Source organism: Ochotona princeps, chromosome 15 (assembly GCF_030435755.1).
Source record: "Ochotona princeps isolate mOchPri1 chromosome 15, mOchPri1.hap1, whole genome shotgun sequence".
NCBI lineage: Eukaryota > Metazoa > Chordata > Mammalia > Lagomorpha > Ochotonidae > Ochotona > Ochotona princeps.
Window position 1 is genome coordinate 4513679 of NC_080846.1, and position 16696 is coordinate 4530374.

At 54.1% G+C, this 16696-nt stretch overlaps 2 protein-coding genes across 3 annotated transcripts in view; one reads left to right on the forward strand and one right to left on the reverse strand.

Annotated features, from left to right (window-relative positions):
• The window catches only part of TOB2 (transducer of ERBB2, 2), a 160626-nt gene extending 149725 nt beyond the window's left edge, over positions 1–10901 (forward strand). The window contains exon 3 of the mRNA XM_058673072.1: positions 10880–10901. The gene's annotated coding sequence lies outside the window, so the exon portion shown is untranslated. The remainder of the gene's footprint in view (positions 1–10879) is intronic.
• Positions 10902–12705: 1804 nt separating this feature from the next.
• Positions 12706–16696, reverse strand: part of EP300 (E1A binding protein p300) — a 66418-nt gene continuing 62427 nt past the window's right edge. For both annotated transcript variants that reach the window (XM_004589476.3, XM_058673065.1), the window contains exons 30-31: positions 16127–16408; positions 12706–15996 (exon numbers count right to left, since the gene is read on the reverse strand). In XM_004589476.3, the coding sequence (XP_004589533.2) occupies positions 13801–15996; positions 16127–16408 (2478 nt within the window). In that variant the 3' untranslated portion in view covers positions 12706–13800. The remainder of the gene's footprint in view (positions 15997–16126; positions 16409–16696) is intronic.

Genomic DNA, 16696 nt, shown 5'->3' on the forward strand with positions numbered 1-16696 from the left:
CTGGGTGGGAAACTTCCCTTCCCTTTGGGAGAAGGGAGTGGTTAGTGGGAGGGCATAAGAGGTACATAAGAGGTAGAGACCCGGAATTTAGTCACGTGGAGAACAGCTCTAGTTAGCAAGAGATGTGTTTGGAAGCAAGAGTTAGCAAGAGATATGTTTTGGAAGAGGGGTGAGGTCCTGGCGTGGTGGCCTAGCAGCTAAAGCCATCCCCTTGAATGTGCCGCCGGGTCCCAATTAGGTCCCGGTTCTAATCCCAGCAGCTCCACTTCCGATCCAGCTCCCTGCCTGTGGCCTGGGAAAGCAGTCAACGATGGCCCAAGCCTTGGGACCCTGCACCCACGTGGGGGACCTAGAGGAAAGCTCCTGGCTCGTGGCTTTGGATCAGCACAGTATCAGCTGTTGCGGTCACTTGGGGAGTGAATCATCAGATGGAAGATCTTCCTGTCACACTTCCTCTCTGTAAATCTGATCTTAATCTTATAAAATAAATAAATAAAGTAGAGGGTTGAGTCCCCTGAATGGATTAAAATCCCTCTCTCATCGTTGTGGGGGCAGTGGACTGGAGATGTGTCAAGGAAAAAAACAAAAAAGCCAAAAAAGCGGGGAGACCAGCTAGGGGGTGTGTCTGTGATGGGGGCCAGGGAAAGGATGGGGGTGGCTTAGCGGGTGGTAGTGCCGTGTTCAGTAAACACCCTAGGAGGAATGAGCTGGGGGGTGGGGGGGATGGACTAAAGGAGTTCTGCTCAGTTCCAGACACCTGGGGGTCAGCAGACGAGTGGGAAGGCTCAGAGGTGCAGGGCAGCCCGTGGCCCACAGCCCTAACCCCTTCAGCTTCTGACAACCTGTTTCGCTCCCCAAGTCCGTCAGCCTGTCTGTTGTGTCCACATCCCTTCACCAGCCCAGGACGGGGACTCCTGAGCTCTCTCAGCCTCGTAGCTGGAAAGCTCCCCATGCTTTCTGGAGGGAAAAGCCGCCGCATGCGGGTCCCAGTGAGGGCAACCCTTAGTGCAACTTGAAATGGCTGTACATTAGGAATCCAACTCAGTGGAAATATCATCCTAAACACAGGTTGCTAAGCAACAGCGGCCACAGGATGGTGGGTCACTCTGTGCTCCATGGAGCTCCCAGACTGAAGGCCTCGGGCTGCAGCCGAAATGCCCTGCCTTCTGTCCAGAGCCCTTGTCCACCGCTTTCACACCCCGGCCTTCTCTGTGGGTCACTGTCTCCCTCTCTGCGATGATTCATCTCCAGCCTTATACTGGGGTCGTTCGCAGTAGCAGCACCAGCACACTTCTGGGTGTCTCTTATGAAAACGATCCCTTAAAAACTGTTCTGGTGAAGTTGGTATCTGACTACTCTGAGGCCTGCTCAGCCCGTCTTCTCAATCCTTCCAGAAATGGGTCCTTTCTCGGTGTGTCTGGGCTCTCCCATCCCCTCTCTGATCCCTTTCTCCTTGGCAGGCCCTTCTTCCACTTGAATTTGTCATTTCCCAGGGCTCTGCCCACGACCCTTTTCGATTTTTTATGGATGTCTGTTATATTTGCTGTTGTCAATACCCATGAGTATGCCCCGATTCACACCTTCACACAGGTCAACTCTTGACCAATCCCTTTAAAAACATAAAGAGGGGCTCGGTGCCGTGGCCTAGCAGCTAAAGTCCTCGCCTTGAATGTGCTGGGATCCTATATGGACGCCGGTTCTAACCCCAGCAGCCCCACTTCCCATCCAGCTCCCTGCCTGTCGCCTGGGAAAGCAGTCGAGGACGGCCCAAAGCCTTGGGACCCTGCGCCCGCGTGGGAGAACTGGAAGAAGTTCCTGGCTCCTGGCTTCAGATCGGCGCAGCATCGGCCGTTGCGGCTCACTTGGGGAGTGAATCATCGGAGGGAAGATCTTCCTCTCTGTCTCTCCTCCTCTCTGTATATCTGACTTTCCAGGAAAAAGTAAATAAATCTTAAAAAATAAAGTGGATCCCCCTACCCCCGCTCGCCCCACATCAAGAGCCCCCATAGGATGCTGGGTGCTCTCTCCTAGTACCCACCTCTGTGTCGCCGTCCCCCATTACAAACCGCCCCACCCCCGCCGGCGACTCCAACCGGCTGAGACTGCAGTTCTAAGGGTCGGGTTTAGGAGCGATTGATTCCAACAGCTTGTCGGGTGAGCGCAGCGGGTCCAACAGTCAAGGCGAGGTCCTTTACGGGCAGCCTGAGGCGGCGGGGAAAGGAGACCCACAGCCGATGGGGTCCGGGTCTAGCTGCTGCCCAGGCCCTGGGCGGCCGAGGCGGAGGGTGGCCGCCCCCGGCCTGCCCCGCGCGCCCCCGCCCAGCGCCAACCGCCGGCCTCGAGCCCGCCCCGCGCGTGGCCGCCCGCACCCCGACCCCGGGCCCCGCGGGGCCGCAGGAACCCCGACTGGGAGCGGCGCGCTGGGGCGTTAGGGAGGAACGTGGAACCCCGGAGTCGGGGCCGGCGGGCGGCTTGAAGCCGGAGCAATGAATGAACATCAGGTGCGGGGCCCCGCGGGCCACGGGAGCCCCGGCGTGGCTTGCAAAGCCAAGTGCGGGCGGAGAGGGCGACCTGGGCCGAGGGGCTTCAGCTGCCATGAGACCCCCGAGCTGGCCGGGCTTCCTCGCCGAGTGGCCCAGGCTGCGGGGTGGTGCCCGAGCCCGGCCGTGCCCCCGTGCGCGAGGCTGAGGCGAGAGTCCCTGAGCCCGGGCCCGGAACCTGGGGCCGGAGTGGGAGAGGGCTGGAGCGAGGCGGGCGCGCCTGGGGCCCCGGCGGCTGTTGAGGGCCTCGGCGGACGTTTCGTCCTCCAGAGGGGCCGCGCTTTGCTTCCCGCCTCGACGGTGGCTGGGCGCGGTGAGTCGCGCTTTGCAGCTCTTCAGGGAGCCCTTCCTTGGGGCTCCACCGACGTGGCGGACGAGCTCCTCACCCCGGACTCGCCCGGGGACGTGTTCGCCTTCGTCGTTTCTGACAGACCCGGCGTCCTGGAGCGGTTTCCGAGGGGAGACAGTAGGGACGGAACTTTCTGGTGGAACAAATCGCCGGTTTTTGCTCAGGACGACCCCGGGGCGCCCCGCCCCGCCCCCAGCCGGCGCCCCGTTTCCGACGCGGCGACCTCGGCCCCTCCCCAACTCCCGACGACCGTCTCCCGGCAACGCGCGGCGCCGCCTGAGCAGCAGTTTTCCGCGGCGAGTTTGTTTTTGTACGTTTCTTACCGGCTTGCGTGGGGGACCGGCTTGTGTCCCTGGTGAGACAGAAGCAAAACTCCGGACAGGTGGTTGGATGTAAGTGCTTTGGGGTTTCAGCCTGAGTTTTTAGACCATCTGGAAGGTACTGATGCTGAATATATATTTTTTTCTTTTTTTGTCTTTCTCGTCGCCAGATTTGCTTCGTAGGAAATTGTTGTTGGAGGAGCATGAGGAAAGTAAGTAGGGGGTTTTGAAGTTTTGCTTTACAAGAACGCAAAGTGTTGTTTAGAACAATAACGGCTGTTAACCGGGCAGCGGCATTCCTGGCACCTGGGAATTGGCAGGTGCTTGCCCCACGCCCGTGCTTGTGCGTGTGTGCAGAGCCGTTTGTTTGCACAAATGCACAAGTGTGGGTCCCTGAGGAATGTGCCATGAGGTGTACCCCCAAAATCCCCTGAGGAAGAGGAGAGGCTGGGTTCGGCCTGAGCCTGGCGTATTCAAGGCAAGCTCTTTAGCTGATAGGCCACTGCGCCAGGCCCCCTTAAACCATTTTTTAAAACAAGTATTTTATTGAGTTTATTTGAAAGAGTTACAGGGAGGGAGAGAGAGAGAGGAGAGAGAGAAGAGAGAGAAAAGAGAGAGGCAGAGCAGACAGAGCTCTTGCATCCACTAGCTTACTCTCCAAATGGCCACAAGGGCCAGGCTAGAGCCAGGAGCTTCTTTGGGGGCTTCCAAGTGGGCATAGGAGGCAAAGCTTTGGGCCATCTTGCACTGCTTTCCCAGCACATCAACAGGGAGCTGGATTGGACATAGAACGGCCAGGACTTGATCTGGTGCCCATAAGGGATGTTAGAGTAGTCGGCAGAATCTTAGCCCATCTGCCACAAAGCCAATGCCAGAGGCCTTTAGTCTTACTGCCAGACAATCTTCACAAAACAGAACTGTAAGAGGTCGTTTTTTGCTTTTGCCTTTCTTTTTTTTTTTTGAAAGATACATACTGTTTTTTTTTTTTTTTTAATTTTTTATTACAAAGTCAGATATACAGAGAGGAGGAGAGGCAGAGAGGAAGATCTTCTGTCTGATGATTCACTCCCCAAGTGAGCCGCAATGGCCGGTGCTGCGCCGATCCAAAGCCGGGAACCTCTTCCAGGTCTCCCACGCAGGTGCAGGGTCCCAATGCATTGGGCCGTCCTCGACTGCTTTCCCAGGCCACAAGCAGGGAGCTGGATGGGAAGTGGAGCTGCTGGGATTAGAACCCGCACCCATATGGGATCCCGGGGCGTTGAAGGCGAGGACTTTAGCCGCTAGGCCACCCCGTCAGGCCCGCTTTTGCCTTTCATGGGAAGGCTCATTGGCAGAGCTAGGAAGGCCAGTGGTGGCCTGGCACAGCCCTGCGTTGACTAACAGCTGTGTAGAACGAGTTGACTTGTACAGTGTGGGAATGACGCCCCAGGGAAACGGGCCGAGGAGACCAGCCCACGAGTGGCCCTGTGTGCTGGTCAGTGAGCCCCCTCCCACCACTTGGGACGTGTCCAGCGTGTTCCCAGGGGCTGCAGTCTTTGGGGCCCGGCCCTCTGCTCAGCTCTCCTCCACACGGAGCCTGTGGGAGAACACTGTAGGACACAGCTTATCTACTAAAGTTTATTTTTTATTTTAACTTATTTTACATTTATTTTGTATTTTTAAAGATTTTCTTTCATGTCACATGAGAGCGATCTTCCAAATGCCTGCAGCAGCCAGGGACTCTGTGTAGGTCTCCTGTTTGGGTGACGGGGTCCCAAGTACCTCCCCAGGCCCATTAGCAGCAGAGGAACAGGTGGCGCCTGTATGGGGTACTAAAGGTGGTGGTTTTCACCCTGTGATTCCTGAAAGGTTGTTTAACTGTGTGTAAGATGAGGATGGTCGCAGAGCTGTCTTGTTGGTGTGTTGTAAGGATCAGGTGGGACTTTACAGGCAAAACCCTGGCGCCTAATGTGCTGTGTAGTGATTGTCAGGCTAAAGGTTGAGGGAGAGGACACGTGGAGACGGTGCCACCTGCGGAAAGAAGAGCAGGGGCCAGTGATTAAGGCACAGCTGCCGGAGTCACTGCCAGAGATTGCCTCGGTCGTGTTGGGCTGCTCGTTGGAGCCCTGGGGGCCTCACTGCAGGCCAGCTGGCTGGTCATGGGCCTGGGAACACCCAGCAAAGTGTCCCAAGCACTTGGGTCCCTGGTACCAAGTGGGAAACCTGGAGGAAGCTCCTGGCTCCTATCTGCAGCTTGGCTCAGTTCTAGCTTGCAGCCACCAGGAGTGAACAAGGAGATGGAAGATTTTGTCTCTGTGTGTCTGTCACCAAATAAATAATAGGTTTTGAATATTTTCTTATGATTTGAAAGAGAGTTACAAAGAGGAAGAGAAGCTGAGATCTTCCATCTGCTGGTTCGCTCTCCCAACAGCCACAACGACAGAGCTGACCTCTGGCCCCGCCACCTAGGTGCAGGGTCCAAGCACCTGGGCCACCCTTCAGCGCTTTCCCGGGCTGTTAGCAGGGAGCTAGGTCGAAAGCGGAGCAGCTGGGACTCCAGTGGGCGTCCAGACGGGGTGGCAGCACCACAGGTGCCGGTTAGCGTGCTGCCCCACAACACTGGTCCCCAAATAAACACTGCTTTTGAAAATTGTATTTTGTTGTACCTGGGCAAGTGTTCCACTGCTGGGAGAAAAGCAGCCAGTGGCTGGCGGGCACTCTGGGCCTGCTTCATGCCACATCTGCGTGAACTGTATCAGTGTACCATCATGGTTGGCTATTCTGGTTTTTTTGTTTGTTTTTTTTGTTTGTTTGTTTTTTAAATATAGTTGGGGAAGGGAGGGACTGCTGGGCCAGGACCCACCACCCTGGCCTACAGGAGGGGATCAGGGATGTGTTGGGGGGGGAGAGCCTGGGGCATGTTTAAAGGGGAGAAATGGCTTCTCCTGTGCCAGGCTGGGCGGGGGCTGGGTGCTAGCTGACCAGGCAGCCACATCCACTGGCATGTGTGTTGGCTGTGCAGGTAATGGACCCAACCTGACCCTGCACTGGCTGGCACATGCAAGAATCAAGTCATCCCAGACAAGGTTTCTTTGGGGACTGCCCAACAGGATCACTGGATTCAAACCTTGACCATAGGGAAAAGTCAGAAGACATGCGCTTTCATCTTGGAGTGCATGAAAGTTTATCACATTGTATAGGCCAAACAATGTTTTTGTGAGGTCAGCGTTTTAGCATAGTGGGTAAAGCTGCTGCCTGCAGCAGCAGCATGCTGTATGGACGTTGGGGTGAGACCTGGTATTCCCCTTCCATTCAGCTCCCTGCTGATGTACCTGGGAAAGCAGCAGAGGGTAGCACAACTGCTTGAGCCTCTGCATCCATGAGGGAGACCTAGAAGCTCCTGGCGTGGGTCCTTCACAGTTCTGGCCATTGTAGTCACTTGGCAAGTGAACCAGTGGATGGAATATTTCTCTCCCACTCCCTCTTTCTCTATAACCCTGCCTTTCAAATAAAACAAATGAATCTTTCCCTTTTTAAGAAAAAAAAAATTTGTAGTTTGAATTAAGCCTGTGAGACTCCAGTTCACTCCACTTTCAAAAAGGATTGCTGGGCCTGGTGGAGTGGCCTAGTGGCTAAAATCCTCTCCTTGCATATGCTGGGAACCCCATGGGGGCACTGGTTTGTGTCCCAGCAGCCCCACTTCCCATCCAGCTCCCTGCTTGTGGCCTGGGAAAGCAGTCGAGGACGGCCCAAAGCCTTGGGACCCTGCACCCACGTGGGAGACCTGGAAGAGCTCCTGGCTGCAGGTCAGCTCAGACCTGGCTATAGTAGCCTCTTGTGGAGTGAACCAGCGGATGGAAGATCTGTCTCTCTGCCTCTCCTTCTCTTTGTAAATCTTACTTTCCAATAAAAATAAATAAATAAATAAATAAATAAGGAGTTCATTGTAGGCATTGTTGCCCGGACATCCACACCCAGCACTGCAGAAGGCAACTCTCCGAGCAGTGCCAGGCTTCCCCGGAAGGGAGCCCTCCTCTCCAGGGTGAGGGAGAAAAATGCTGCATATAGATTAGAAGACCAGACCTGGACCTATTTTTTTCTCTTTGAAATATCTGTTTTATTTGAAATGCAAAGTTTCATATTGAGAAGAAAAGACAAAAGAGATCTGTCTGTTGGTTCACTCCCCAAATGGCTGCAATGGCCGCAAGGCAGACCATACTGAAGCCAGGAGCCAGGAGCTTCTTCAGGTCTCCAATATGTTTCAGGAGACCAAGCAGTGGGATCATCCTCCATGCTTTCCCAGACTGTTAGCAGGAACCTGGATCAGAAGTGCAGCAGCTGGGATTCCAGCTGTTTCCGACATGAGATGCTGATGGGGCTTAACTGGCCACACCATGGTGACAGCCCATGGCCTGCTTTTTAAACTATGACAATTTTTTTTAAGATTTATTTATTTTATTACAAAGTCAGATATACAGAGAAGAGGAGAGACAGAGAGGAAGATCTTCTGTTCGATGATTCACTCCCCAAGTGAGCCGCAATGGCTGGTGCTGCGCCTATCCAAAGCCGGGAACCAGGAACCTCCTCCGGGTCTCCCACGCGGGCGCAGGGTCCCAATGCATTGGGCCGTCCTCGACTGCTTTCCCAGGCCACAAGCAGGGAGCTGGATGGGAAGTGGAGCTGCTGGGATTAGAACCGGCGCCCATATGGGATCCCGGGGCGTTCAAGGCGAGGACTTTAGGCGCTAGGCCACGCCGCCGGGCCCAAACTATGACATTTTTTTAAAGATTTATTTATTTTTATTACAGTCAGATATACAGAGAGGAGAGACAGAGAGGAAGATCTTCCATCCGATGATTCACTCCCCAAGTGACCACAACGGCTGGTGCTGTGCCGATCCAAAGCGAGGAGTCAGGAACTTCCTCCTGGTCTCCCATGCAGGTGCAGGATTCCAAGGCTTTGGGCCATCCTCTACTGCTTTCCCAGGCGACAGTCAGGGAGCTGGATGGGAAGTGGAGCTGCCGGGATTAGAACCACCCATATGGGTTCCGGCGCATTCAAGGTGAGGACTTTAGCCGCTAGGCCATGGCGCCGGGTCCCCAGCCTTGGTTCCTGCACTCACCTACAGGGACAGCATTGTGACAGAGGACTTCCCCAGGCTCCTCTCTCAGGCCTCCTCCCAGCAGCAGATCTCATACACGCCGATCGGTCATTGGCCCAGACTGACTCAGTCCACCTCCTGTCCTGGAAGGAACAATTAGCCTTCAGTCTTTTTTTTTTCAAGATTTAAATTTTTTTTTTTTTTTTTTGCAAATTCAGATGTACTGAGAGGAGGAGAGACAGAGAGGAAGATCCTCTGTCCACTCCTCAAATGACCGCCTTGGCTGGAACGGCGCTGATCCGAAGCCAGGGGCTCCGAACCTCTTTTGGGTCTCCCATGTAGTTGCAGGATCCCAAGGCTCCAAGCCGTCTCCAACCGCCCCTCCATGAAGGCCTCAAATAGGGAGCTAGATGGGAAGTGGGGCTGCCAGGACCAGAACTGGCCCCCACACGGGGTCCCAGCGCACGCAAGGGGAGGTCTCCAGACACTGGGCCTCTGAACGGGGCCCCTGTTTTTCTCTTAAAGCATGCCCCTGATGCATAATTGCATTTAATCCTGGCCTATAAGGGTCTGTCTTTGTCATTGTGTTGAAGCTCTGATTTTTGTTCCTGCCTTGGAGAGTTTGCGTTTGTTAATTATTGCTAGTATGTGCCTTTCTCAGATAATATCAACTATTATGGATCCTTGCCATTTGGGTGTCAGTTTGAGGCCATCTCCTCAGAAAGGCCTTTATTGAATGCCTGAGTAGGTCATGAAGCCCTCTGACATGTCATCCTTTTAACTGTTCTTGCATGAACATGACACAACTTGGTCTTCACTGCTTGTCTCTGCCTCCTGCAGTAGCAGAAATGCCACCAGGTACTGTAGACTGTAGGTACTGGGGGACTTGGGGCCGTCCTCCACAGCTAGTGTGGGTGACAGGGAAAGCTAGCTATTGGCCAGGCACTGTTCTAGTTACTGTAATTTACTGACTGTGACTCCTAAACAAGGTGTTATCCGTGGAGGTGAGGTTCCATCTTGGTCCGCACAGCTAGTGAGTGGGACCAGCCATTGCTGTAGCCAGTGAGTGGGACCAGCCGTTGCCATAGCCAGTGGCAGGGGCTAGGAAGCTGAGCTCCAGGATCCACACACTTGGGCTTGTAGTAAGCTTTTTTATTTACTTGAATGGCACTGTGGCATAATAGGCTGATTCTCTGCATGCCACAGCCAGCGTCAGTGGTGTCAGTGTGTCCCGGCTGCTCCTCTTCCGATCCAGCTCTCTGTCGGTGGCCCCGGAAGGCAGTGGAGGATGGCCTAAGGTATTGGGACCCTGCCCCCCTGTAGGAGACCCAGAAGAAGCTCACCTCTGGCTGTTGTGACAATCTGGGAAGTGAACCAGCAGATGGAAGGCCTCTATGTCTCTCCTTCTCTCTCTGTAAAAATCTGTCTTTCCAACAACAATGAATAATTTTTTTTAAGAGTGACCCGGAGGGAAGGAGAGCGTATCTTTTTGTTTTTAAAGATTTATTTATTTATTTATTTGGAAAGTCAGATATACAGAGAGGAGGAGAGACAGAGAGGAAGATCTTCTGTCCGATGGTTCACTCCCCAAGTGACCGCAACGGCTGGAGCAGAGCTGATCCGAAGCAAGGAGCCTCTTCCAGGTCTCCCATGCAGGTGCAGGGTCCCAAAGCTTTGGGCTGTCCTTGATGCTTTCCCAGGCCACAAGCAGGGAGCTGGAAGGGAAGCAGGTCGGCCTGGATTAGAACCGGTGGCCATATGGGATCCTGGCGCATTCAAGGCGAGGACTTTTAACCACCACGTTAAGGCGCCGTGCCCAGGAGAGCATATCTTTGATTGACAGACACACTCCCCGGATGGCTGCAGCTGCTGCGGTTGGGCCAGCCTGAAGCCAGGAGCACACACGGGGCTCTGAATCCTCCACACGCAGTCATGCAGGAGGCCTAAGCACTTGCCAGCCTCTGTTGCCTTCCCAGGCGCATGAGCTGTCTCAGAAGTGAAGCATCTGGGACTTGAGCTGGTGTTCATCTGGGATACCAGAGCTGCAAGTGATGTGCCTCAACAGCGACCAGCCCTTAGACAGGGAGCACCGGTTCTTTCCACTGTACTGTGGAGTCGGAACCCAGCGTGACATTTAGCAGGCTCTGTACAAACTGTGGGATTGAGTCATCAAGAAAAATGTGGCTAAATTATAAACATTATGCAGAATTACACTCAAATAAAGCTGGCAGCGTTTGCAATCTGAATTACTCCCCATAAAGCCCTGCTTTGCACACTGCTGCCCACCCCGCCTCGTGTGTGCCCCTCCCTGAGACCATGAGTACAACTTCCTGCAGTCACCTGGCTCACTGGCCGGCCTCAGGTGGCTTTTCTAGCTGGTTTGAAACCTGCTTTCCTTGTTAGATTAAGAGTTGAATGTTTAATTAGGGTAGCAATGTCTGTCTGGGAACATGCTCTCTGCTTATACCAGCTAGGTGTGTTTATTACTGGGGTGAGTAGAGCCAGGCTCGGGAACGCATATAACTAGAGTAGATTGCAGGGTTCTGGTTCCATTGCTGGGTGCTGGGAAGCAGGCAGGGAACTCTGGAAGGGTGTGTGTGTGTGTGTGTGTGTTTAAAGATTTATTTTTTATCGGAAAGGAAGTTATACAGAGAAGGAGATACAGAGAGGAAGATCTTCCATCCGATGATTCGCTCCCCAAGTGGCCACAACAGCTGAAGCTGAGCCAATCCAAAGCCAGGAGCCATGAGCTCTTCCAGGTCTCCCACACGGGTGCAGGGTCCCAAGGCTTTGGGCCGTCCTCTTCTGCTTTCCCAGGCCACAAGCAGGAGCTGGATGGGAGGTGAGGCAGATGTTCCCAACCAATTCGTGTTGGCAGCTGGGGCCTCACAAGGCGAGGATGTAAGCCAGCAGGCTACTGCGCCGGGGCCTTATCACTAGGACTTCTAAGAGACTTTCTGCTAGGTGGTGTGGGTTAGGTCAGTGGAGCCGGTTTTCCCTGTTACGGGGGCTTATCACCAGGGCACCTGGGCTGCTGTTCCCCCGCGGTATTGCTTTTCTAGACTGACACGTTACACCCACTTGTTTAAAAGTACAAACTGTTTTTGAGATATTTGAAAGCACCACACAGTTAGGATAGACATCGGTCTCCAGGTCATTCCCCATGGCCACAACTGCCTGGGCTGGGCCATCTTAGGATGCCTTTACGGGCACATTAGCAGAAGACTGGCACAGCTGGGCTGCGTCTCAATGTGACAGCATAATGTGCTGTGCCAGGGCCTGGGCACACTCCTCGCTTCCTCACCTTGGGTCAGTTGCCAACCCTCCTCTGAGAAGGAGCAGCTTTCTTGTCCTGATTTCTGGCCCTCTGCTGCAGTGCCAGGAGTTGCTGGTACTGAGCCCCCCTCCAGCTGTGTTAGCCAGAGGCCCCTGCTGGCAGTGCTAGGAGCTGGCCTTCGCTCTGTCACAGCGCACCTGGAGCTGCTCCAGCAAGGTCAGGTTCAGGTCCCTAACTCTCCTGGGTGCAGTGCATTCTCTGTTGATTTACAAAGTCTCTCGTCTTCTAGTTCACTCCGCAAATGGCCACAGTGGCCAGAGCTGGGCTCACTGGGAGCCAGGCTTCTTCCCAGTCTCCCACGTGGGTGCAGGGGCCTGAGCACGTCGGCATTCTCTGCTGCTCTCCCAGGCTGTAGCAGGGAGCTGGACTCAACAGGATCAGCGAAGTTGGTGCCCATTAGATGCTGGTGCCACAGGTGAACACTTGGGCCCTCTTCACCTTTTCCCATTCAGATTCCTGCCGAGAGTCAGCTTCTGTGTTCTCTTGGCTGAAACATCCAGTTCCCATTACCTGTGCCTTTCCCTACTTGCTTGTGCTTCCCTTGCAGGCACTGCTGCTAGTCTTCTGACAGGGCAGCAATGTGCTGTGCTAAGGGCCGAGCACACGTGGGTGCCGCCCGTCGGCTGACACGGGTTCCGCTTAGTGCTCCATGTGCAGGTTACTGCAGTGAGCATGAGATTTTCATGAAAGACACTGTCAAGATACGTAAGCCTTATCCATGTCATACGTGGCCTAAGCAAGTTCTGGGTGGAACAAAGCTGTTAGCCAATGTCAAACAGCCGTTTCTAGGACTGGTTTACGCATCAGCGAGCCCAGCAGGTGCTCCACTAACTCCCAGCACATCAGTGGATCGAATTTATATTCTCAATCTTGTTGATTTTCTTCAATCTCATATCTCCCTCCTTGTAGGCAGTTGCCAAGAAGTCTGTGTATCAGAGGGAATGTGTAGTTAGCTCCCCTTGAGTCACTTCAGCCATGACATGCAGCTGCCAGCCACAGCAGGCAGCACCAACAGGCCGCAAGTGTTCCCTTTGCCGCCAGGCACCACATGTGACATGAACCGGGGAACCGAGTCAGAGTGTCTGTCTCACACAGTTTATTTAACAATAGGTAATAAGAAATCAAATTTAACAGTCTATACAGTGATCCAAAGTTCATATTTATAAGTAATCAACTTTAATTGCATGATTTACAACAGTTGAGGGTTTTTGCTTTCTATTTTCAAGTTTTACAGAGTGTGTGTGTGTGTGTGTGTGTGTGTGTGTGTATGTGTGGGGGCAGGGTGAGGAGGAGGAAAGCGAGCAGAGGAGCCCAGGGACACTGTGCGTGTTAAAATCATCCCACCAGAATCGTTTCTTACCCTCTTTTTAATTTTTTTCCTGTTAGATGTAAAAATAACAAAAAAAATTCTTTCAAGAAACAGAAACCACAATATAATACATCAGTTTGGCAGCTGCCCCTGTATATTTTTGAAAAAGTCATTTTTCTCTCTAATGTACAAATTATTTTAATACTTGAAGTTTTACGCTCAGACTTACTGTATAGAAAAATTTTCTGGAGCACAAAAGTTGACTTGAGGGGAGGAAAATGAAGTTTTTCTTAAACATTTTTAAAAGAATGAACATCTTTGCACCCAGAGAAAAAAATTGGTATTTTAATATATATTTATATATATTTATATATATAGAATGTAATTTTAAAGTAACATTAACCCCTTTTGTCCTCTGGTTTTAGAAATGTTCTTTAACTCTTCCATAAAGTGAGGAAAATAGGGAAAAATGTCAACCATCTGCACCAGTAAATAATAACTATTAATATTACATATTTTCATTAATTTAAAAAAAATAATAAAACCTATTGGAGGTGCAAGGCAGGAGCATCTGGGCCACTTCCCAGACCTCAGCGTCCTCCCAGTGCACACTCGAGCCACACACACACAGGGGAGAGGCCAGTGGTGACCAGCCATAACAAAAATAGATTCTCTGTACTCTATTGTCCCTCAGGTTCATCTCACGTATTTTGTTTTAAACCACAAACGGCTACTGTACAGTTCTTATGTGTTACAAGGAAAATTGTCTCTTAAGCTAAGAAAGATCCAAAAAAATTGTTTTCAGTACAAAAAGTCTTGTTAAGAGAAAATAATTTTTTTGCTCCCAAAATACTACAAGGTGTCTCTAGTGTATGTCTAGTGTACTCTGTGAGAGATTTGAAGTCAAGTCTGAGTTCTCGGTGCCGAGTCCCAGGTCTGTGGCGCTTGCACCATGGAGGTTTGCCATGCCTGGATTGCTAGCGAGCTGAGAAAGCATTGAATTCTGGTCCGGGCTGGCAAAATGCCCTTGCTCCATCGGGTTGGCCTGGGCAGCCACCAGTCCAGGATGCGGGGAACTGGTCTGTGGGGAAACGTGGTGTGGCGAAGGCTGAGGCTGCATCCGTGGGGACGGGCTCGAGTGGGGGGGCTGGGACTGTGGCCGAGGAGAAGGAACAGGCTGGGGAGAGCGCACTTGATTGGAGAGAGAATTGGGGATGTGCTGGCCTTGAAGGTGTGGGGACTGGGCCTGATTTGGGAGCATGTGCTGCTGGGGGCTCATGGGGTTGGGCTGAGCAGGGGACCCCATCTGCTGCTGAAGGAGTCGCTGCTGATAGGCCTGCAGACTGGCTCCGGCCTCTGCCCCCAAGGCCTGGGGGAGCTGGCCCATCTGTGCCATGCCCCCTTGCTGCATCTGCTGCATGTGATGTTGCATGCGCTGCTGCTGCTGCTGCTGCGGGGCGTAGCCAACTCCCGGGGGCTGCGGGAACTGGGTATGGTTGGCCATGCCAGGGCTGAGTCCAGGCCCCGGTCCCTGCTGCTGCTGCTGCTGCATCAGCTGCTGCCGCCTGAGGATGTCGCGGAACTGGGAGGGCATGGTGCTATGATTCATGTTCATCTGCTGAGCTTGGGGGCTCATCCCGCCCATGGGTGGCTGGAGTTGCTGCTGAGGTGGCTGCTGTGGTAGGCCGGCCCGCTGGACACCCGCCTGCATGGGATTCATGTTCTGCATGGCTGGATTTGAGTGGACCCCCTGCTGACCTGGCATGGTAGGTGGTTGTAGCCCTGGCTGCCCCTGGGGCATGCCAGGCTGGCCAGGGAGAGGCTGTGGATTAGAGCTGGCATACTTGGCAGCCCGCTGCTTGATGAATGCAGCCAACAGCTGGGGGTTGGCGTGAAGTATGCTAAGCACCTGCTGCTGCTGGAGGGGCGAGCTGGGAGACCTGAGAGTCCGCAGAAGGTTCTGTAAGGCTTGTTGAGACACAGTGCCTGGCTTGAGGGGGCTCACACCAACCTGGCCCAATCCTGGCTGGGGAGGCATGTTCAAAGGCTGGCCGTGCTGGCCCACCGACATCATAGCTGGCCTTGGCATCCCAGACGGCAACTGCTGGGGCTGAGGCAATCCTCCTTGAGCCCAGGGGGACTGCTGCTGCATCCCCGTGGGTCCCATTCCCGGCTCCAGGTGTCCGCTGGGACCGCGGGCCATGGCAGGCGGGTTCATCCCCATCGGGGGCATCGGGGGCATCGGGGGCATCTGATGCTGGATGGGCCTTTGGAAAATCTGCACATGGGCCATCTGGCGCTGCGTCTCTGCTGCCCTCTGAATCTGCATTGCCATCTCCACTGCTGCGGGGGGCGGTCCTGGGAGGGGCGGCTGAGCAGCCTGAGGCGGGGTCGGAGGGGTCACTTGGCCTGCTGCCTTGCCCTGGGACACAGGGCCAGCAGGCTGAGTCCTGGGCAGATAGGGAGGCATATTGTTGGGAGGGGTCGGCTGGGGCTGAGATGTGGGCTGAGGCTGGGGGGTCTGTGGCGTGGTGGGCTGTTGCCCAGTAGGTGTGGTGGGAGTGGCAGGAGTTGGAGAGGGCAGACCCTGCTGCTGCCCGACGACCCCAGTCCTCTGCATGCTGGCCATCCTGCGGCGGAGCATCTGGGCCTGCTGGAGCCGGTGCTGCAGCTGCTGCTGGCGGAGCTTCTGCTTGATGTTGAGGCAGAAGGGCACAGGGCACTTGTTCTCCTGGCAGTGCTTGGCATGGTAGCAGCACAGGGCGATGAGCTGCTTGCAGATGGGACACCCGCCGTTGGTTTTCCGTTTGCAACCTTTGGTATGCTGCACGACCCGCTTCATCTTCTGGCAGGAGGGGAGAGAGCAGTTGGCGTTCCGGCACTGGCAGGCATGGACCAGAGACTGGATACAGCGCTGGATGCTCAAGCGGCGAGAGTCCCCGGGGCTCTGCGTGGCTGCGGCCTGCTGGCTGTTGCTCTCATCGTCTAGGCCGAGACCTAGTTTCTCCATTTTGTGGTCATGGTTTTTAGTGTTATAACAGGTGATACACAGGTCATAATCCTGAGGGGGAGGAGAGAAAGGTGTAAATCAACTCCCAAGACTCACTTGAAAGCATCTTCTTTCTGACACAACTAAAAGCAGCCCCACCAGCCCAGGCGGTCCAAGCCTGCACCATTCGCCCTCGGCCTACCTCACAGACAGTACAGTGCCAGCGTGTCTCCACATGGTGCTTGCACTCATTGCAGGTGTAGACGAAGCGGTCCTGGCTCTGTGTGTGCAGCTCCACAAGCATGCACATGGTGGACCACTGGGCTCTCCGGAGTGAAGAGAACTCCAGGTGTTTGTCTCTTGCGAGGGTGAGGAAGGCATCACGACCATCCATCAGGTCGCAGGGGATGAGCGGGTCGGGATCCGCGATGGGAGGCAGGGAGTTGGCAGCAGGGCCGGCAATGAGGCGGATCACGAAGAAGACCTGGCAAAGAGACTCTGTTCTAACTCGGATCCAGCGTGCGTTAGGCTTGTCGCTGCCTCCAGCTTCACAAACCTGGCTGGCTGAATGTGAGGCACCCAAACTTCACGTGCTGGATTACGGCCTACTGAGCTCGCCAGCTCCCAGGAAGGAGCTGAGGGAAAGCACCTGGGCGGCTCACGTCCCGCTGCAGGCTGCCTCGTGCAGATGAAATGTGGAATTTCAGCTGAGTCTCACCACAAGAAAGCCATGAGACAAATCCGAACAGTCAACGCATCAACAAAGTGGCCA